This window comes from Hetaerina americana, unplaced genomic scaffold, assembly GCF_022747635.1.
Source record: "Hetaerina americana unplaced genomic scaffold, ioHetAmer1.1.p SCAF_30, whole genome shotgun sequence".
Taxonomy (NCBI): domain Eukaryota; kingdom Metazoa; phylum Arthropoda; class Insecta; order Odonata; family Calopterygidae; genus Hetaerina; species Hetaerina americana.
In genome coordinates, this window is record NW_027286875.1 from 2,990,138 (window position 1) to 3,014,013 (window position 23,876).

The 23,876-nt window shown below is 34.8% G+C and overlaps 1 protein-coding gene across 1 annotated transcript; it reads left to right on the plus strand.

The window, feature by feature from the left end:
* The first annotated feature begins 93 nt into the window (after positions 1-93).
* On the plus strand, positions 94-23,865 carry eIF2Bgamma (eukaryotic translation initiation factor 2B subunit gamma). The gene is made up of 10 exons (XM_071588902.1): positions 94-325; positions 715-869; positions 4,454-4,613; positions 7,720-7,915; positions 9,829-9,977; positions 11,901-12,121; positions 16,742-16,813; positions 19,266-19,414; positions 23,492-23,595; positions 23,761-23,865. Exons 1-10 carry the CDS (start codon positions 169-171, stop codon positions 23,811-23,813), a joined length of 1,416 nt encoding a protein of 471 aa, XP_071445003.1. The 5' UTR covers positions 94-168; the 3' UTR covers positions 23,814-23,865.
* Positions 23,866-23,876: the final 11 nt, after the last annotated feature.

A 23,876-nucleotide genomic window follows, 5' to 3' on the forward strand; every position in this document is an offset into this window, starting at 1 on the left:
CAATATTGATACTCAATTGGCGCTACTGTACTGCAGTCATTCAATGAACTAGAATAAAAACAAGAGATTATTCTAGGTGCGCCATGCGTAAACGTCATACGAGTGGTGTTTGTTTTTGTTCTTGGGGATATTGGCCTCATTGAAAAGGAAAGCTTAAATTTCGTTAAAATGATACCCCCGGAATTTCAAGCCGTAGTAATGGCTGGAGGGAAAGGATCAAGAATGACGGAATTGACAGCATGTAAACCGAAGTGCCTTTTGCCGATTTGTAATCATCCAATGATTTGGTACCCTCTGGAGATGTTGCAAAGGCTCGGATTCCGAGGTGAAGTTTCTGAATTTTTCTTCCTCATGTCATATAAAGTTTTCCCAATTTTACTAGCGTACGATGAGTGTACATTTCAAAATCTTACTTGCTATTAATGACGCAATTATAGCCAAATCATTAAGGTTAGAGGAAGCAGGTCAAAAATGTATTGTTTTGCAAAGCATTATGATCATTAAATGTGAAATAATTCGGACAGTATATGTATGGATATCTATAAATAATATTGCAACGAAACTCCATCTCTTTCTTGTGTAATGATTGCTTTTCCTTTGTAGACAAATTCTAAGTCTTCAGTTAATCTTCCAATGTTAAACTCAACTCCCATGAATATTGATACTAAACATATAATCTATAATTTCAGAAAAAAATATTCTTATTTGTTTCAGATGCTATAATTATTGTTCAGGAACTAGCTCGTGTTGAATTGCAAAATATGCTTGATCGCTATAAGATTCAACTGCAGTGTGAGGTGGTTGGAGTTCCAAATGATGAAGATTGGGGTACAGCAGATTCTCTTCGTCACATTCATGATAAAATTAAGGTAAAATTTTAGGGTGTTAAAATGATATTTTAGCATGCATAAGTATTATGTGTCATTTATTGAATGAGGAAGGTTATATACTTTGCTCTAAATTAAATAATAGTAATAATGTATTTCCCAAATTGACAAATACATAGTATGATACAGAATATCACGCATCATATACTTGTTTAGGGTACGTCAAGAAGTACAGTTACTTAATATTACTAGCCAAAAGCAATAAAATTACACCTATGTGTATAATTAGGTGCACAAACGTTCGTGTGGAGCATGGCCCTCTATGGATCAGAGACATGGAATATTGGAAAAGTGGACCAAAGAAGAACAGAAGCATTGAAAATATGGTGCTGGAGGAGAATACTGTAGATTAAATGGACAGATAAAGTGAGGAACAGTGAAGTATATAGAAGAGCAGATGAGGAAAGGACCTAATGGAGAGCTCTATGACATAAAGAACTAGATGGATTGGGCATACCTTGAGGCACAATGGATTCTTTAGAAACATAATGGAAGGAAATATCCCGCAAGGAAGGTCTAGACACAAGTAAATAGGGCAAAGCAAATTAATAAAAAACAGGGAACCTATCAGAAGGTGAGGGAAAACACTAAATAGGGAAGAATGGAGCGATGCAGTAAACCAATCTTAGGATTGAAATACCGATGGTGATTGATATAAAATTCAATATTACCTAGAATTGATGTAGTCATTCACTGTAAAAACATTTTTCATCCAAGTACATAAACAATTTCTTTTTAAAAATAGAGAGTGATTTCTCATTTTTTAAGCTAATGGAAAGCCTGTTGAGCAGTTTGATGCACAGATTTATATCAGTTGAAGCTTTCTTCACTACCTTGGTAATGTGTTGAAGCTATGGATTGCTGCATGGTTTAAGAAAAATAAACTTGAAAGCTGCAGCAAAGGAGATATTGATATCATGAGGAGGATATTTTACATTAACCATTGGTATCTTTAAGAAGGAGCTATTGAATTCATTTGCCAGTTTTATTGGATCCATAGGTTTACTTTTATCATCCCCAAACTGGGCTGCTCACTCTACTACATTAGAGCTTGAATTTTTTTAATAATATGCCAAGCCATTTTAGTATTATTAGTTGCATTTAGGATTAGTTTATCATTATTTTTTATTAATAATACAGTACAGATTTTTTAAGTTAGAATATTCATCATGCAGTGTGTTATCTACAGAGGACTTATTATTTTGTGATATAGTTCTTAATACCCTGGACAAATGCCTGATTTCTCGAGTGATGCATTTTTTTTAATGGGCTTAGGGTGCTTAATTGGTCCAAGGGAAAAGGCTGATTCGAAGCAAATCAAAAATGTGCTGTAGAACAGGTCAAAGTTTCTATTGAGGAAGTTATTCTTGTTCAACAACTTCTTGACTCTAGAGAAATTGAAAGTGGCTGACATTAGAGTCACGAAAGATCCTGATGGTACCTCATCGGTACCTGATGGTACTCATCGGTACCTGATGATGCCGCAAGTCGGTGAAACGCGTTGTACCGTATAATAAAATCTGTGGAAAAGTACGAGTCTTTCTTTCTATTTCAATAATGGACGAAAGATCCTCTTTAATATGCTAGGGGCAATAGCAGATTTGCTAATTGCAGACACAATGAAAACAGACAATTGTACAGTGATCAGACAGAGCTGGGTCAAAAACAACAATATTAACTTGTGATTGTGGATACCCTGTGAAGATGTTATCCAACAGGGTATTTGAACTAGCTGTAACTGGAATATTAACCTAGTGTTTAATATTATAGGAGGTCAAATGAGACAGCAGTTCTCTTTGACTATTACCATAATTGAGAAGGTAACAATTTAGTCTCCTGTGAGACTTATTCCAGGCCTCCTGGAATAAGTTGTCATATTATAGAGCAAGTTGTCCAATTTTTCAATGGAATCCCTAAAGGATGTGTGTAAATATGTTTTGTGGATTATATTTATATATGTATTGGGATAATATATTGTACAATTTCATGAATCACCTACTGTTCAATGTCATGCTGCTTTTGTGAAAGTACCAAGATGGTCTGTACTTCTTCCAGGCTTCTAATCTCTCTATCCCTCCATTGTCTGATGTGAAAAATTTTGTTAACATTTGAATAAGATTATTTTTACTTATTTAAATAAGTTACTTGTTTTTGGAAAGGCATTGATGTACATCAGATGCACCTCTGCGGTGAAAATAGGGATAGCCTTAGCGATGAAGGCATATGAAAATAAAAAGAATCTTTTAGGAATCAAACACTTGAAATTGTAAATTAGAATTTCCTTTGCAAGAATGTTTATATGGAGTACATAATAACTTGGATGCAAACTTTGGACTTGGGGAAAGAGAGAATAGGCTTATTTGGAAGCAATGAAAATGAGGATTTGTTGAAGAATAACTAGAGCAAGATGGACAGACAAGAAAAGCTACATAAAAGCATTGAGAGAAATTAAAGAGGACAGGAATCTAGTGAAAGAGATGGAGGAAAGGAATTAAATTTGTTGGACATGTTCTGAGACCTTACTATTTCCTAATTCATCATGAAATGGTATGGCCATCTGAAAGTTCCTGGAAGTTGCCATGAATCAAAACCCACCTGAACATCCTAACAAATACCAGGAGTTAGTTCTGTGGCGTGAACAAGCATTCCATTATATATTATGATAACAGATTCATAAAACAGCTGAGAGCAGTTTGACATCATGACTTTTAGTCAATCAAAATTCAGGTGAATTGCAATTGGAGGTAATTTCTTTTTTTACAAATGTAATATTTGTGAACAATCAGTACTGATCTGGGGTGTTAACTAACAGTCCTCAATGATGTATAACTTGGCAAAAACTCAATGTTTGTGGAGTTTAACTTTGAGACCACCTTCATTTGTGTGTATCATGAACCAGTGGCTGCAGGGAGGTTTTCTATTTATGTTGCTCAGGTATGTTGAAACTAATTGTGGATGTTATCTGTTTTCAGTTACGACACATGTATTTTTGATGAATGTAATCTCTTAGGGAAGTTAGTTTTCAATAAAATTCAATGTAAATTCAATGTAAAAAAAGTAGCAACAATATGGCAAGGGTGTGGATGTACATATATGCTTCATTTTTTTGGTTGAATGCATTTCTCTGTCAACTTTTTGTGTGATTTTCAGTTATATAAACATGCACCAACACTCCTTTCTTGTCATTAATGGTCAAGAATCATTTTCTCTGTGTAAATGTTTGTGTACTCAGAAGTGTTTAAATTTTACCATGATGTAATACTCATTGTTCTGATTATCATGATTTTACATATAATCATTATACATGATTGATTGCACCATTATTATATGCTTGTAGTATTTTTAATTCCCTAAACATTGCTCTAATAGTTGCATAAATCATGTCTCAGTTTGTGTTCTCTTTTGAAAGTGAAACCTGGGCCAAATGGTCATTTTTATTTCTTGTGATATTTTATTTTAAAACATTATTCACATACAGCAGTAGTGCCATTTTAGAGTGAAAAATATAACAATTACCTGCCAATATTATGCATTTAATTGGAACTTGGGTGGTTTTCTTCTTTCAGAGAGATGTATTCATTGTAAGCTGTGATTTGGTGACAAACTTAACTCCATTCAAAGCCATTAACATATTCCGCAAGTATGATGCTTCAATTGTTGGAGTATTCTTTCCTTCACCTGCTGAAATGGCATCAACTCCTGGACCAAAAGAAAAACACAAACCAGGTAAATTCGGGTACTTTCCTCAAATGGCAATTTTTCTTAATGGAAGTTCTTTTCCTATTGAAGGTTAAAGATGCAGAGTTCTCCTTATACAGTGAACCCTTAGCATTGGCATGAGTGCATGATATTTCATTTAATTATGCCCTTTCTTAGTCTCTTTGGTTCCTTTAATAGTAGTGTATTCCATATTAAAAGATTTAGTACTTTTCCACAGACATTATATGAAGATGACATGTTTCACCAACTTTTGGCATCATCATCAAGTCACCTGATGATACTGCAAGTTGGTGAAATGCATTTTATCTTAAAATAAAGTTTGTGAAAAATTACAAAATCTTTTAATATGGATACCAAATACTTCCATGAAGTGAAGCCTGAAAACATGGAGTATGTACATATATATTTTTTTGATATAGTGACATCTGCTAAAGGCAGATTGTGCAGGAGAGCACATGGTTTTTTCAGGATGTGCAGGTTTTCCATCTTGGGTTGGTTGTAGCAGTGGGAATGGACATCTTCAAAAATATGAAAACTGTAATTAATTCTATATGCATGCAATTCCATTTAAAAACATAAAAGTTGAGGAAAAAAATATTAACTGAAAGAAAAGAAGTGCTTTATGATGTTAACAAGTTAAACAAACTGAATAATGGAACAAGCAAGGTATCTGTAAACATGTCTGAAATCGTATTTCCACCAATATTGGTTCAAATGCAACTGATTCATAGCTACAGTAAACTATGCAGACTGAATGCTCCCTGTCAATGCTTCATGGGTTCTACACGAAAACGATTTATTCACACGACCCGGGTTTCGAAGTAAAACTTCATCATCAGGTGAGCTCTCTACATTTGCAGCCCTTCTTATATATACAGCCAGGGCGGGGGTGGGGTGGAGATAATCAGGAAGGTTTGGGAGGGGTAAAGTCAGGATGAGTTTGCGTGCCGGAGGGGAGGGCAGTTTGGCGTCCCCTCCGCGATGTTGATGGAATGTGGAGCGGGAGGGAGAAAGAAGAATTAGAAATTTTAAATAGTGTTTGTTTAAATGAAAATATTGTTAACGAATTTCTGTATGCCTCCCACTCTCCCCTCCTTAAAGTCCCAATCCTCACGGTGGCCGATGACACCGCCCCCTCCCCTTCATCTAACCCTCTCTAATCCCCTGACTCACGAGAGCTCTACAATGTAGACTTCTCCCTCCCGCTCTACATTTCATCAACATCGCGGAGGGGATGCCAAACTGCCCTCCCCTCCGGCACGCAAACCCATCCTGACTTTACCCCTCCCAAACCTTCCTGATTATCTCCACCCCACCCCCGCCCTGGCTGTATATATAAGAAGGGTTGCAAATGTAGAGAGCTCACCTGATGATGAAGTTTTACTTCGAAACCCGGGTCGTGTGAATAAATCGTTTTCGTGTGGAACTACAAAGTTAGTCCTTTCATTTATTTATAATGAATCGGTTCCATAAAGTTACACCAGAAACCATTAATTCATGGGTTCTGTCACAGAGACCAGTTCAAGACTAAAATAATTATTACATATAACGATTCCTATATCTATGGATTTATTAGGTTTCTCTTACATTCTGGGGCCACCTTTGATATATTTCAATGTAATATGTAACTGTCATAGCCACAAATTGCAGATTTGTTTCACAAATGTAGGATTTTTAAGTATGTAAAAATAATTCTTGTTCTCTGTGGTCTGAATACAGATCCCTAAACTTCCAGCTGAGCTATTTATCCAGTTAAGCTATTGAGCTGACTTCATTAAGGATGCCTTAATGGCTCTCTAAAGTATCAAGCTGTAAATTGAGGGGCATGGGTTCAAATACCAGTCGAAAAAATGATTTTCACACTGTATCACCAATTGTCTGCCCATCAGTGGGTGATTCCATCAAACTTCCTTCTGCAGCATTGCCCCCAGTTTCTTAAAATTTACAAATTGCAAAATTTTATAAGCTGAGACATTTTAAGACCTCAGCCAGACAAAAATACTGTTATATCAATTACTAAGTGTTCCTAGAAATTGCAGGAGATGCTACGACAGTAACTTTTAATGGGGTCATCTGCTAAATGTGCATTACAATGCAACAGTTTCAGAGTGTAAAAATCATTCATCTTGACAGGGATTCGTACGCGGATCCTATGATGTTTGATCGAGTGCTTTAGCCAGTTAAGCTATTAAGGCATCCTCTTACGCTCCATTATTTTTAGGGCTTTGAAGGAACAAGATGTTGTGATAAAATATTGTATATACAATGTCACAGGCATTCGTAGTCGTTCATGATGCGCCACAGTCCACGAGGTTAAAGCCAACTTTAAATACTTGGGGTGTTTCACCTTTGACAAATTCCAAGAAACTGCTGGAGATGCCGTGACAATAACTTTAAGCAGAGTCATCTGCTAACAACTGCATCTGCATTACAATGCTACAGTTTCAGAGTATTAAAATCATTTGCCATGACCAGGATTCAAACCTGGAGCCCACAATGTCCGGATTTAGAGTGATCTGAGTTTGAATCCCAGTCGAGGCAATTGATTTTTACACCCTGAAATTGTTGCAATAATTAAGTGCTTTGGCTGGTGTGACTCATTTTTTTGTTTGTCGATCATGGTGTTAGAAAAATATAAAAGAAATAAATTGTAAATCATCAATAAAATTTCTCTAATTCTATTAAAATATAAGACAAAAAAGTAATTTCTTTTCTCTGACGTATAACAAATTTAAGCTAATGATTGAAAATTTGTGTCATTGAATAAGGTTGGCACTCAGGAAGTTAAATAGAGTTGAAGGAATAAAATCTAGTATTGTATATTACTTTGGGCCATATCCTTAAAAAAATTCTGATAACATGACTGTATATATTATGTGATTTTAGTGTGCAGTATAATTCTCTACATAATTTGCTGAAGAATAGTGTGCCCCTAAATTCAGTTGTTCATCAATTGGCTCTGTAGCTAAATTAGTGCACCTTCAGTCAATTTATTTTCAGCTTAAGTTTGTTTGTTACTTTCAGTTTAAATATTTCTGTTTTAGAAGCTTAAGGCAGTTTGACACAGGTTTTCAAGGAGTTGTCTCTATATTTCTGTATTTGTTTTCAATAGAGCGGGATTTGGTTGGAGTGGATCCTGTTACATCTCGTCTTGTATTCCTGGCTTCAGCTTCTGACTTTGAAGATAGTGTGCAATTACCCAGAGCCCTGCTAAAAAAGCACCAGAGACTTTCACTTTACAGTAGGCTTGTTGACTCACATCTATATATCCTAAAGAAATGGGTGGTTGATTTTTTAGCCCATGAAAGGTTAGTGCCGTGTGGAAGTAGTAAACTAAAGTAGAATATAAAACAAGCCTCTCTGTGTCTTGAAAATTAGTGATGTATATGTATTAAAATAACATAATTTATCTGAATAGCTAAGTTTATCTACCTCATTGAAAGATACATTGGGGTTCTCAGGATTTAGAGTCCAAGAGGGCTTGAGATGGTCCACTAATAGAAGCATGTAGAGTTGTGACATGATCCATTAACCTTTTGTCTTAGCTAAAGTAGACTAGCCTATGTAAGCTTAAGTGCAGTTTTATCTCAACTTTGAAATTAATTTCACCATGTGCTCTAGAATGATGATGCAACATTTAATGATCTAATATTTTGTACGTGATCTGAATTTATTTTGTGCATCAACACAATTAACGAGTTAGCACTAATGATTTGGATATGAACTCTCAGGGTAACACTTTCTCTTCTCAGTTGAGAAATAAAGTTTTTTTTTCGGAAATAAACAATTTTTATTACTAAATACATTGTGATCACATATCCTGAGGGAATCACTTAAAAATTTTCCACCATCTGCCAAGCGAAAATATTAATGAAGTAGAGGATGAATGGCATTTTTCTTTATTTGAATATCAAAAATATATAAGGCAAGGGGTTTGAATGCCTTAAATACCGTAATTTCTAGTCATGTAATAAATATTTTCCATTATATATTGCAGTTTTATAGTAAGAAATACCCAATGCAATTTATTTAAAGTAAACTTTAATTCCAAAATGTTTTCAGTCTTTTGCCTTTTGCTTATTTTTATCGTTTAAAACCAGCATAAAACATGTTAAGGATCCTGTCTCTTCCTTTCCTGTCTAATGATTAGCCTGAGATACTGAAGGGTAGCTCCAAGAAAACAATTGACGGACAAGTCCTTGGGAGATAATTCCTCATAGTGAGGATAAAGAATGTTCATTTTTCAGTGGACAAAAATATTTCCACTTGGTGACAAAATTTCATCCAGGCATTTTTGGAGTTCTTCTAATGTTTACTGACTCTTCCAGACTAGGTTATTTATATCATCAACTTGTAAAAGTTGTTCACATGCTATCTTGATGCCTTTCATCAGCTTACTTAGTAGGAGAGTCCTTTCTGAGGCTTTCTCTTTGTGGTAGGTTAAATTTTTCTGGAAGAATATTCATTTCGGAAGCCATTTGCTTTTTCATTATTCCAGCATTCTATGCATCATAGAATACATTGACTGTGACTCCTGTATCAACCACTGTAATGAATTTCTAAGCACCTTTTAAGTAAGTAAAATGAGTTTTAAAACTCATATATGTAGTCATCCAAAGCTGCTAATGTCTAAATGTCTGTCAAAAGAGTGATCTACTCGCATAAAAGTTCTTTATTTTGTTTCAGCTTGATTCAGAAGATGTAGTATGTCAGTTGAAGGTTTGAGAAGTGTCTGACTGAAATTATAGGACCATGTTTTTTAGTCAGATAAATTGAAATACCTTCTCATTTGCTTGCCCAAAGCCAGATTTGGTGCATTAATTATAAAGATAATTGGTAAATGCTCTCTTTTTCTCAGTAAGGAAAACTATTTCAACTCTGTAACTTAATGTAACTCTGTCAGAAGTGCATAAAAGTGCTATTATTGTCCACCAGACTATGGGAAAATGATTGAAAATTATCTTTGGAAAATTTTATTATATGAGTTAGACCTTCCAGAGTAAAACTTATGCCATTTACAAGTGGGCACATCCCTAAAAAAATGTTTAGAAAACATCATTAATGATTCTTCAACAGTATAGCCACTATAATCATCTGAGTGTAGTAGTTTTATCCAAACGTTTACCTTACATTCTACTGAATAGTGAATGGGTATGTATGTTTATTGTTTATGTGCTTGATGGGTATGTTTGTGTACTACTTTGAGGATATTTTTTCACAGGAGCATCAGCACGATTAAGGGTGAACTCCTACCATATGTGGTGAAAAAACAACTCTCAAGGAGATCAAATTCATCGTCTGGGCAAACTGGAATTGCTGAGCATGTTGGGGAAGATGAGTCTATTGTTAATAGTCCATTCACAAAAAAAGGTTATAATTTGCTTTTATTTAGTTGATGTTTAATATTTTTTAATTGCAATATCATTTAAGTATTCAGGTTTAAACATTCTTGCACTTGTGTGTATGTATGTGTTTGTATTTATATGTTTGTGTGTAACCATCAACAAATAAATACACATGCATATACCTACATATGTGCACAATTACACATGTATGAATGTGGTAGTCCCGTGGGTGTAGAGCTGGGCTGCTGACTGAAGGGCTCAGGTTTTGATTTCTGGGCAACGGTCTCTGGGAAGCCATAGGCAGCACTGGGAAAGGAACTGACTCCCATGCTCTTATGAGTGAATTTCACATCCTCTTAGGCTTATTACTAGGTGGGATCTATTCTCACCTATCGAACCAACATTCAATTTGATTACTGTGGTTTATATATGTGCTTATATATATACATTCAAACATGAAAACCTGCTAAACAGCAGAAGTGTATTAATATGGGTATAGAAAAAGGGAAAATGAATTTAAATACTATAGAGGACAAACACAAGGCTAGTGGGGATTGTGTAAGAGTGCAAATTCCAAGGACAAAAAGTTTCCTTGACTTGGACTCAAATGACAGTCAGTTGCTCGGTAAAAGCTATATAAGATCTACAAGGGAAACCACTTAGCATGAAATATACAGGACCTGTGCAAGAATTTCATACTATCAGAATTCCATCCTAATTTTTTTGTCCATTTGAGTTGCATATGTGACTAAGCATGAATGCATAGCATATCATCCCCTTGGCAAATTGAGGACATTTGGATCTATAATATGTATTTCCACTTTGGAATATGCAGGGCTGTTTCAATATTTGAGGCAATTTTGTTCTTCTGTTATGAAAAGGACCTGTCCGATGCCATAATCCAGTCAGTTAAAATTTTTCCATAATACCAGCTTTTTTATTTGCAGCATATTCTACTGGCAAGTTTTTTGCATTTTTATAAGCATTTACAAGTTTAGTACCAAAGTGTCCACCTTTGCAATTGCCGTAGGACCAGAAATTGAAGCATTCTGAACTCTTTGTTTGTTTCAATGCCAAATTTAAATCCTCATGTTTAGGAGCACAAAGGCATTAGCATTCCAGTTCGAACTTGCTTTTCTCAATCACAGTTTATTTTTTTATGATTTTTGATAATTTTGGTTCTTGTTGAATTTGGTATTGCAAATACTTGCCATTGTAAGTGAATATGTCACTGGTTTCAGCTGATTGTCTGTGCTGCATTTTCATTTTTGGTGAAATTAAGTTTAGCTTGTACAGTAGCCATTGTCAAATGACATGTTACTTTTCCACAAAAATACTAATTCATCGCTAATGATTGCAGAAGAGGAGAACTTGCTTGCAGATATTTGTAATGGTTTCACTTACATTTGTAATGCCATTCTCAATCTAAATATGAGAATCAACTGAGTGTTTAGAATTGCAAGACCTTGGTCGAAGGGGAGATTTGGGAAACACCCTTTAGCAACTGGTAACGAACCTCACATTCAAAAACTTCTGTCTAGTGAAAGGATGTAAGTTCCTGGAATTAGTTTATGAAATATTGAAGTCTGGATGGATCATACCTCTATTTTGTGTTAAGCAGTATTTTGTGCTAACTATGTTCATGTTAATTGGTTTCCAATGTATTTAACTTTGTTCATGTTATTAACTCTCTTTGCCTATCCCAAAATTCCAAAGTCCATAATATTCAGAGGAATTAGACTGGGGTCACGAACAAAGTTAAATATTTTTCCTCAGTTTTTTAAAACTTAAATTAATCAAAAAAATATATGGTGGTGCTAGGAACATCAATGTCAGCCTGGGAACTCATTACCAACCTTAAGCAAAAAGTATCCACCTGTCAAGTGTTTTCATGCTAGATATATTTCTACGTGGATTAATTCTCATAGTATTTTCTCTTATTTTGCAGATATTTTCCAGTTTGCCAAAGAGGATTCTGAAACACTGAGGATTCGAGAAATGTCTGTATGGAATGATCATTGTAATGATATGTCTCCAGCTTTCCATGGAGATTCAATCAGATGTTATGCTGGTCTAGTTCCTGAGACAGAAATAAATCAAGGAACCAGCAAAAACATCATTGGAATACGTGCAAACACATTGGTTAATTACTGTGCCATAAATCAAATGGTAATGTATTTGAAGTTGTTTCTTTTTTGAAACTTAGGCCCCCGTATTAAATGTCTATATCTTAGGCATGATTATAATTCAGAAATATCCATGTTTGAGTAATACATGCTCGTGCTTCTGGCTTATGTCTGAAGATGCTTGGATGCTGAATTGAATAGGCAAGTTTGTATGCAAATGTAGCCTCAGTAAACATTTTCATAGCCTCTATGAGGTATGCCAGCTAAATATGTTTTCAATATATGGATATATTTATTAAAATTTCTTGCATCAAAGGCTATAGAGGGATAAGATGGTGAAATCTGCACTCATCTGGATTCTTATTTGGGACTGGGCGCTCGAAAAGTAAATATTAGAAACCCCTTTAGCCAAATTTTTAGCTCCCTAGGTGGCCCCTGGGGTCTCCCATTGCAAAAAATGTGTTTTTTCAAAAGAAAATTTCCTGAGCGAGCCTTTGCTTTAAAAAATCTGAAAAAATTCATGAAAATACATTTTTATACCCGTAAATATTCTGATTTTTTTCAAATTTTTTTTATCAAAATTCAGCTCATGAAAAATATTTAAATTTTTCAAAGAATTGTTAGGTCATGTAGGTAATTTTTGGCAAACTTCTAAAACATTATTTTTCATGCATTTTTTTCCATTCTTTTGAATGGCGGGGTTACATTTGCTATTTTCTCTCCGGAACTTCCTCAAAATTAGGAAAAACCCTTACATTTCCCTCAGCCAAACTGCACAATCCTGGCAACAATCCCATGCACTTAATTAAACAATTACCGGAGCGTCCATTACAACAATATCTCATCAAGCCCCAATAATTTTGTATTATTCACGCAACAGGAAATTCTCCAATTTGCATTCATGTTTCCTTTTTCTGTAAAATGTTTACTTCTGGCTATTGCTGTAAATTGTCAAGATGTATTATTATAAATGCCAGGGATGTATTATTTTCTTTGGGGTGAATTTGCACTCATTGGGTGTAAATGAAAAAATATTTTTTGTTTCCTCCCTGGCAGAACATTGTTCGTGTTATTCTGATTACATTTGGGAATAGGTTGTAAAGTGCTACGTTTGTATTATCTTCATTGTATAGTAAAACCTCATTATTTAGATAATTATCAATTCAAATTATCATGTAACCCAAAGCTGAGAGCAGATCACAACCAAAAGAATAGGACCCGATGTGGTTTTTAGCACAGTAAGTCAAAAAATGCCTGCAATGGAATTTGAGGCAGTGATTTGGTTCACTAACTTGCAAAAATATTTTTTATCTTCAAATCTTCCCAGAGTTATTAAACTTATGAGGGTAGCTAAGTTCAATGGATTAACTTGTAGAAACATCACATTATTGTTTAATATTAAAGAAGAAAGCTATTGTCTATTGAACAAGTAACTTTTTCTTGCAAAGTCACCAGTCAAAAGTTTAAAACCAATGATGATTACATGAATTGGAGCAGCATCGTCCCGTGATTTAATAGGCATATTATGAGTTAATTTTAAGATCACCTTAAATGATTTTGATTCAGTACAATTAAACCCAGGGTTCAGGAGTTTGTTGGAGTGCTAACAGCAACTGCAGAACTTTCAAGCAAGTTCTACCATTAACAGTCCAGGTGTTTGATTTTATTTTGCCCCTACTTTTTTCACTTACTTAATTGGATTGAATACACAAAAGAGTAGTCAAGACTGAAGGTGGGATTTTGGTGGAAAGTTGGGTGGTGGAGATTGAATTGATAGCATCTTAAGGTAGGAGAGGTGGTCTGTGGAGGTTATAAGCACCGCTAGAAAAGTAATTAACAACAAAAACTGATTTAGATGTCACTTTCCCACTCTCCTCTTGAAGTAGAGGGCAGAATTTTCAGAGACATCCTGATCCCTACTTAGGTACTATATAGAGGGCACTTCAACTGGAGTAGACTGTCTATTTGATGGGACCATATATTGTAGACCCCTTGGTGTTTTTCATTAAGAGTTGGCTAATGGTAATTAATGGTTGGCTAATGCCTTGTTTCTTCCAACCCTTTCCCCATTATCTGAATATCCTATCTCACCAAATTACTCACTTATCCTAAATCTCACAAATGACATCAGTTGATGGTCAACTCCCTAGGTATTTACTCCTACTAATACCCACCAAAATCCTTCCAAGTAAATGCAACAATTTCAGAGTGTACAAATCATTCGCCTTAACCAGGATATTATCATATATCTTTCCAAGTATATTGAGAGATCATTGCAATCATTTTATCCCCTTCCTCCTTACTGAACATGCAGAGAGGAAGGGAAGAGAAGCTCTGCATTGGCTCATACCTGAAGCTTTGACTCCCACTTTTTTTAATATATAAATGCAGGGATAATCCAACAGATTACATTAATCCATATTTATTCTCGATGCAATTAATTTATAGAAGGGGAGAAGGAAATATGCTGTCAATGCTCTAATATGGTGAAGTAAATAATTGTGTATTAAATTAATAATAATAATAATAATTAATTAATCTCATGGAATATTGGCATAATATTCTTTTGGTGATTAAGGTGTAACATGATTTTATGTATGTACTTATTCATTTTTAGTATGAGAATGCCAGAATTTATAATCCATGAGAGAGTTATTATGAGAGTAGTTTGATAAGTCAATTCAAATACTGAAAGGTGTTCAGTTACTAGCATATCTTGAAGGAATATATGATTTCTATAAACTAGATGAAAGATAATTTTGTGTGTTGTTCAATCATTCTTGTATGAAAGTTGGATCATCTCGAGAAATTTAAGAGAATTTAGTAAAAATTATCATGAATCTGTGCCTTTGATTGGAATGGGTTTAAAGTAGTTTCAAAATTTTCAGCATGTCCACATGAGCACGATTGGCACTGAGTGTTCTGGTTCCCCTGTTGAGGTCACACTCCAAAAATCATTGATGAAACCCATGATATGGAGTTGGGTGATAGAAGAGTGAAGACTTTTGACATTTCTAATGCTTTTAGACATCTTGATTGAAAATTTACATAATCTTTTGCATCGAAATTTGGACATGAGAAATCTATATGCAAGATGGATGCCACAAGAGCTAACAGTTGTCTGAAATTGAAATCATGCGATAATCATAAAGGTCATAAGAAGATTTGTTAATGGGCGTAAGTTACTGCTGTTGAATTTTTTAGTTGACTCTTAAATAATGGCTCAGAAAACAGTATCTGCCGGTATAGACAGACACCATCTGCAAACGTAGAATGGCAAAAGAAAGACTGCAAGACTGTGTATGATGTAGGGATCCAATATTCAGCCTACCAAACGTGTGGCACTTAGAGTGAGGAAGGTGAAGCTGCCTGGACAAGAAACCATCATCACCAGAGAAGGAGAATCAAACAGGAAGGTTAAAAGTGAAGTGTGAAATACGTAGGATATAAAATGTTCCTATTTCTTTCTTTTAAATACTGGGGCATCTTATAATGTGTTCAAATTGTAAGTGAAAAGATAAAGTAGGATGTTATGTAGACACTGCCCTGTAATATTTATATTTACTATGTCAATCATTCTGAGATTGTGACCATGACCAACGCCCTTAGAGGGGAAGAGCACCTTCAGAGTGCCCACTTGCCATTGAGGCAGGGAACAACCTCCATATGGAAGTGAGATATAATGGTAAAAAACATAGAATGGGCAGGGAAATGGGGATCCGCCCAATTATAGATCCCAATGGTTGTCCCTGGAATGAGCTATTTCATTGAATATGGAATAGAGTGGTCTGTTGTAACATTTCCTGAGTGATAGATTGCTAATCAGATGTCTGGGCGAGAACTGCACAGAATCTTGTAGTAAAAAAACAAAATATTGCAAAAGACAGCAAAAAGGAGAGACTGTTAAACCAATTATGTAAATTGGTGAACTAGAGATCCTAAAGATTGAGATGAAGAGGATTGTAGTGGGTGAAATGGATGTATAAGAAGCATTTTGGTTTCAGAATGGAGACTCATGGAGTGAGTATTGCCCAGTTATAAGTGTAGGGACTAATGAAGAGCATGCAGGAGCTGAAGGAGTGACTGCAATATTCACCAAATAAATTGGCCAAAGAGCCAAGGCTTAAGAATGTAGTGGAAGAAGACAAAAGTGACCATTATAATACTTTTTGTGCATTACTTATAGGAAATTGCTTAAGTGTGGAAACAAATGGCTATTTTGGACAGTTGCGACAATCTTAATACTTGGAAGTGATAAAAAAACTGAAGCAGCATTTGTCTAAATGTATGTGCCTAAAAGGAGGCTATGTTGACAAAGAAAAATGTTTCATCCAAAAAATTTTCTAGTTTTCACTTTTGGGTCTTCACAAACTACTCTTCTGTGTTTCTATTTTTTCTTAGTTTTAATTTAAAGAAACAGAATTCAATAATAATGAAAATAATGGCCAGATAATAACCTGAGTTGTGAGACGTCACCTTATATAAAGAATTGCCACAATGGTACTCATTAGAATTTTCAGAAAGAAAATTGAACTAAGTAAAATTCAAGCTAGGTATTTTTAAAATAAGCTTAAAAAATGAGTGCAGAACTTTGTGTTCCTATAATTTAATCTTTCTGGGAGCATAAATTATTATAACCCTGAACTAAACATTGTACTTACAGGTTCTTGAAAAATGGGAAGGAGTAAAAGAGCTGCCGCGAATAAGTCCTACCAGTGATGTCAAATCAACTCAGGTGAGATAATTGCTCATTCATAAAAATAGCATCTGATGATATAATATCATCCTCTTTGTTTAATTTAGGAATAAAGTGGATTGTTAGTTCAAGTTCAACCACAACCTGGTACTATAACCAATAGAGTACATTTTAAAGTGATAATATCTGCATAAAGGGACTATGGTTAAGAATAAGTAATGACCGCAGGGAGAAAGCAAGAGAGTTCTGCTGGAGAAAGGGCTTAATAATAATAAATGACACTTGGTTTAAACAAAACTGGCATAGGTACAAGGACTGTCCAGAAAGGATCCAGCCACTCCACGTTGATGTTCTTCCGCAATACTATTCATCTTCCACTGATTGCTGCCCCTTATTGAACTGGGTAAATCACTCATTACACGCAGTATGTTTAATAGAATCCTCACCAGAAATAAGCCTTGGTAATCAACTTAAAAGTTTCTGTGAAGGATTTGCAGATTTTGACGCTGCTCCCTCCAAGAACTCATTTCCGTGGATCCGATAATAGTTGCACTCCATGAACACCCCTTGACATAAACAGCCATAACTAATCAACAAGGTAGTTGGAAGGTGGTTATTCGGGAAGTTTCCACAGACACACCCCTCTAAGTGGATTAAAAAATAACCAACTGGAGGTGCACTATTAAATAGGTTTGGGAACCTTTTGAACAGACCACATACCATATAAATTGTATTAATTTTTTTTTCTTTTTTAACAGGGTCATTTATAATTAATAAAGAAGCAGGAAATAACACATTTTTGTGAAAGAATGAGAATATTAGGGAGGTAGCTGCTTATAATTATGTAAATTGAATTCCATGCAAGAGTTGAAGTGAAATTTCTTGCTGGAATGAGCAATAATTATTATCCTGAAACTGGGCAAGCCTCGCCTGGCACCCTCAGCTCCACCAACTGGGAAACCATAACCAGCAGAAGATCTGGCCCCCCCTACCCTGTTGTGTGAATGCCACATGCTGTCTTCACATGCCACATGAGTCTAAATCAGAAAGTATAACAAACCCCCACAGAGAGTTTTTTTAGGGTAAATTTTAACTTTAGAGGAATTAGAGGAGCTACTAGTTTGATTTTTACTCGAGCAAGAGCAAAGTCATGCATCTGAATGCATGGAGGGGACCTATTAGATGCCTTTATGGAGGGGGGTAATTATGCAAGCATATTCCAACCCATTCACTCAAACTATCTTTAGATGGCGAAGTCAAGCATCAAATCTTCTGAGTTAACAGCAGAAAGATGGCTATTATTACAAACATAATTACTTTGTTATCAAAGTAAATGGTATCAAGTGAGTAGTTACAGAGTAAAATTTAAAAAGATTTCAATAAAAATATCTTCCCTGCCCCCTCCCCCAACAATATTTGTATGGCATATTCCCCTCAAAGGTCTAAGGTACTATAGAAAAAAATAGATTTAGACATTTAAAAATATTAACTTATTAATTTTTTAAAAATTTAATAGCAAACATGTCCAATGACTTTCATCCAAAGTCAAAGACTCAAGGTCTCTAACCTTGGACCAAAGGGACATGAAATGACACATCTGTTACTTAATAATTTGGATTAATTCAAAATATATATACATCTTTAATATTGTCTGTATGATTGTCAGTAGAATGAAAAAGTTTCTTCTAATTTCAAAATACGAGGTGTGTTTGAAGTTATTTAGAAACAATTTTGTTTATTCATCGAAATGAATATTATCCCCTTTGAAGTTGTCCCCATTAGATTTTATACTATTATGCCAGCCGCTTTTCCAATCCTCGAAACATTTCTGAAATGTGATCTTTGGTATAGCTTTTAGTTCTCTCAGCGATGTATTTTTATCTCATTTATGCTTGTGAAACGACAGCCCTTTAAGGTTCTGTTTATTTTTTGGAACAGAAAACAGTCACACAGGGCCAAAAATTCATGAACAAGCCGTGAAATGTGAGCAGGCCCATTATCCCGGTGGTGCAAAAGCCATGAATTGTTTCATCAAAAATGCATTTTTTTTCTAATTGCCTCACACAAACGGTGTTGAACTTGTAAGTAGTACTCTTCATTGAGTGTTTGACCTTGTGTCAAGAACTCATGGTACACTGTGCACTCTGTGAAATTGCAAAATTCCTGTTAATTTTTTAACACACATCGTGTGAGCAGCATCTTTCAGTGCCGAATGATTCAAAATCCAATCTTTTTTTTCTGGATCATTGAAGTAATATTCTTTTTTAACAAATAATACCTTAATTCTAATGTTGATTAATTGAATGACAGTTGGATTCAAATCATGATTGAGGAAACAGGAATTTCTCCCTTCAAAGTTCACATTTGTTTGGAACCAATCCCTCCAAAATCCTTTACTCTGAAAATATTTTCCAGATTCTTGTTTTGAGTTGTCTTGTGAATGAGATAAAGTTCAAATAACTTTACTGAATAATCTCATGATTAATTCTAGGTTTGTGCAACCTGCATGATTGGAGATGACACTAAAGTATCTGAGAAGACTTCTCTTAAGGCTTGTGTAATCGGTAGTCGCTGTGTTATAGAGGAAAAAGTACGGCTAGTAAATTGTATCATAATGGATGGTGTTCATATACATTCTGGGTTAGTATATTCTTATTTGCTTTTAATGATATCACTATGTTTCACTAAATATCTGTTACCAAAAATTATTTTTTTAATATTTGTGTATGCCTGTTGTTCGAGACAGGATAATATGGTGATTAAAAAATCAATGTTATGCTAACTTATTTTCTCATTATGTGATTAAGGGTTTTTAATGTAATTTAGTTAGTAAAACATTAAAGGGTGTTGCATTGGGCTTAAAATTTTCAAATTTCTCATCTGCTTCCACAGTTGGTACAAAAGAATGCTCTAAAATAGGAAAAAAACAATAAAACATATTTTTCATTGTCTTATCTTAGTAATTGGGTTATAGTTTCTTGTTTAAAGTAAAAGTTTAATTTCATTCGTGCAAATAACCATTATTGTGATTTAATATGTAGTTAATTTTGTAAAGCCATTGTAATACTCTTGACGAAAGCACTCCATAAAAAGTAAGCATTTTATATTTTAATTTCATTATTTGGTTTTGTCTTCCTCTGCTACATTGCTATGCCTTGGCTCTTTGATCCATTTCTTTGTTCTAAATCACAGTTGCTACTCGAGCTCATGGGTGTTCCTCATTAGTTCATACACTTATAACTGTGTAATCATGATGTATTCCTCACTCCATGAGACTCCATTCTAAGGCCAAAGTGCTTCTAATACATACATCTCAATCACTCGCATCCTCTTCATCTCAACCTTAACGTTCTCTAACTTACCACTTTATGTAATTGGTTTCAGATTCTCTCCTTTTTTCTGTCTTTTGCAAACTTCTTTTGTGTTTTTTATTTTGAAGCAAGATCCTATACAGTTCTCACCCAGAGATCTGATTGGAAATCAATCACTCTGGAAATTTTACGTGAAACCAGTCTATTCTATATTCAATGCTTTAGCTGGATTCTAGGGATCTATAATTTATTGTTGACTACTATATCTCATTCCCCTCTGGACGTGGTTTCCCACCTCAATGGCAAGCGGGTTCTCAGATCCACAACTCACTCCTACCCTCCCAGAGGGTTGGTCTTGGATGGTTGGAGGCCAGTCTCATAGTTTGACTGACCAAACATTTTACAGTGCAATGCCTGTATAGCATACTTTAATTTTTCATTTATGATGTGGACACATAACATTCCCCAGAGTTGAAAAGAATTAATTAGGAAAATTTGATATCTCCATCTAAATGGCAAATTCACGTTTAACTTTCCTGTTTGATTCTCCTCCTGTGGTTATACAAAATACCTCATCCAAGCAGCCTCCTCTCCCTTCCACTTAGATCCCCATATGTCTTGGATTACTTAAAGCTTAAGAAAATACTTCCTAATGACCTTTATGTGTTAATTTATGGTCGTGAAGCATGTAGTGAGCAGCAGAGCATAGGGAACAGGAAGCATTTAAATTATGCTGTTTCAAGGATTGTAATATTTCATAGAGTATATTTGTAAATATGGTAACTAACAGAGATCCTATGAGAGATAGCAGAGCAGCCAACACCATGGTGAACATTGGAATGAGAATAGCTGGAGGTAGAAACTTGTGGAAGAATGCAATAACCCAAGCCAATGAAGAGGTTGTTAACCTAATAGGGATTCAAATTTTTTTAATATCTAAATTTTTCAATTAGTTAGTGAGATGATTGATAGAGAACAAACTTGAATTTTTATGGAGTACAACAGTTAATATTTATATTCATGTCTAGCCATTAATACCTTATATTTAAATGAGCATTGCTTGCAAATATTGACAAAAATAAATCTACAGGAAAGTCTCATACTTTTGAAATACAAGGGACCAAAAGAATCGGACTAAAGTAACATGTGTTCAACATTCCATCACTAATCAAAATTCTCTGTTTCCACCTCTCTAGTCTCCTTTGAATATCTCCCTCGCTCCAAAAACTGCCTCTGTTCGCCTACCATGCCTAATGCATTCATGTTTGTTTTCCTTTCCATTCTTTTTTATATCCACGTGTCAAATGCCTCGAATGTATGCTCATTCTCCTGCCTCAACAACCAAGTTTCCAAGCTGTAAAAAATATGCTACATATAAAGCTTTCAGTAATCTGTTCTTGATACCCTAACTCAATCTATTCTGGTAATATTACTAACCTTCCATAGCTTTGCTAATTTGATTCATTTCACTACATCCAGCTCTTTATAATTTTGCCAGCTCATGGTTATATTGTAACCACCATAGATGGCCTTTTCTCACAGGCCCATATATTTTCTTTAAAATCTCAATAATTGCTGTTCTGTTTTCTTTGTTATAGACCATGTTTCTATGCCCCAAGTCATTGCAGGTCACATAAGGGTTTTATATTGTGATGTTTATGTTTGTCAAGGTAATGCATTTCCCTTGTGTTTTTGTACCCTGTAAGATTGTCTATTGGTAAATGATCCTTTGATCAAATTCAGGTTTATATTATTGTCAGGCATCATGATAGCTCCAAGATTAAACTATTAAAGTGTTTCAAAATTGTAGTTCTTAGCCTGGACTCATCCCTGTTGAATTCCCATCTTTGATCATGTATTTGGGTATTTCTTTATTTATTATTGGGCCCATCTCTTTTATAAGATCATCAAAGGCAGGAGATGCATCCTCCATTGCAGTTACTGAACGGACAATTTAATATCATCTGTACAAATTAGTATCTGGATTTACTTGCTGTTAGTAGTTCCTGTAGTTTGTATTGCAGGGTTCCTGACAATGTTCTCAAGCACTATGTTAAGCAACAAACTGCAGGATATCTCCTTGCTTTAGGCCCTAGGTCTTGAATGGAAAGAGATGGGAAAGGCCATCTGGCATTACACAATTTTTAGTATCAATAATTGTGGCTCTTATCAGGTGTATTAATTTTGCTGGTATTCCATGTTGTGCTATAGCTTTACATAACATACATTTGTACTGTTATCACTGTCGTAGGCAGTTATAAGATCTATGAACAATTTAAGCATATTTTTTAATTCCTCTGTTTTCTCTTATATTTGTCTTGTTATGAATAGTTGGTCAGTGGTGGATTATATTGTCTAAAACCACATTGGTAGGCTCCTATTTCCTTTTTAACAAATGGGAGTAATTTTTGGAATAGTATAGCAATCAACCTTTAGATATAGTAAGTATAAGATATTTTCCTATATAGTTGAAATTCTAATTAGAGGTTGCCTTTTTGTGCTAAGCTTTTGTGGTCACCACTACAAGCTCTTAAACCAGAATAGCTTCATCAATCTTTATTTCTTTTAAAAGTTTATATAACTGCTTAAGCAGCTCCCTCTCTCCAGTCTTAATGAGTTCCCTTTGAAGTATATTACTGCTATAGGCTTTATTATCCTAGTTTCATGAAGGCCTTATTTTCTTCGGAGGGTTCTATGTCACCATCTCTGGGTGTACTTCTGGTTCAAAACTACACTTAAATGATCTGTTCACTCGCTCATTATTACTTACTTTAAATATTTTTTCAGCGCTAGCATATCTTAGGTTGGTATAATTCTATTCTTTCATTAAGTGTTGCTCACGTATGTAATACCTAAGTGCGCTTTTAAATCTTTACTCTTCAATATTTCTTCTTTCCATTGTCATTTAATATGTATTCTCTTTACCTCCCTCCTCATAATGCTATCTATCCTCAGTTGCTTTTATGGAGCCTTTCATGTTAATCATTTTAACGTAAGCTTCATTTTTCAAAAGTGTTTCTTCTGTGATATCCATAAGGCAGTTCAGGAGCTCCCCACATTTTGTAAGCAGAAAATTTTGATCTTTTTAGATAAGGCTAAGAATTGTAGTAATATCCACACAAAACTTAACTCAAGCAGTTGACTACCATATATGTACAAGGCTAGCAAGTAATATTTATATTTCATCATAAATACAGGAATAAAATATGGAATGCACAGTGTGATATTTTAATAAATTCATCAATACCGTGAGCAAGTTCTGCCTATAGATGTAATTTTGTTTGCATATTGTAGTTGTTTTTTGTTTTAACTGCCCATCACACCGATTAGATCAGTGCATAGCTTATTAAAACATCTGCCTTTAATATATGCTAAAATTATTTATTAAAGGGTTAATATATTTCAGTTCATCTCTGCAAGGCTGCGTTGTCTGTGATGATGCAGATATTGGGATCAACAGTGACCTGAAAGAATGCCTTGTCGGCAGTGGTCATCAAGTGCGAGCTCGAGGTAAGATTGCACTTCATTTTTGCTATCACTGTCTTCTTACACATTATTGCCTTAATTGCCAAAGTTATCATCTGAATAATTTCTCCTAATTTTTCGTATAATTGCATCGAGTAGTTTTGGCAAATTGTAAATATTGGTTGAAAAATACTTTCCTTACATTTACAGCCAAGCACAGCAATGAAGTTCTTACAGATGTAGATAGACTGATGGAGATATAATGCGAAGAGAATATTTGTAAACATGTTTTGAAGTTTTCAAATAAATGAATTTCATACATAAAT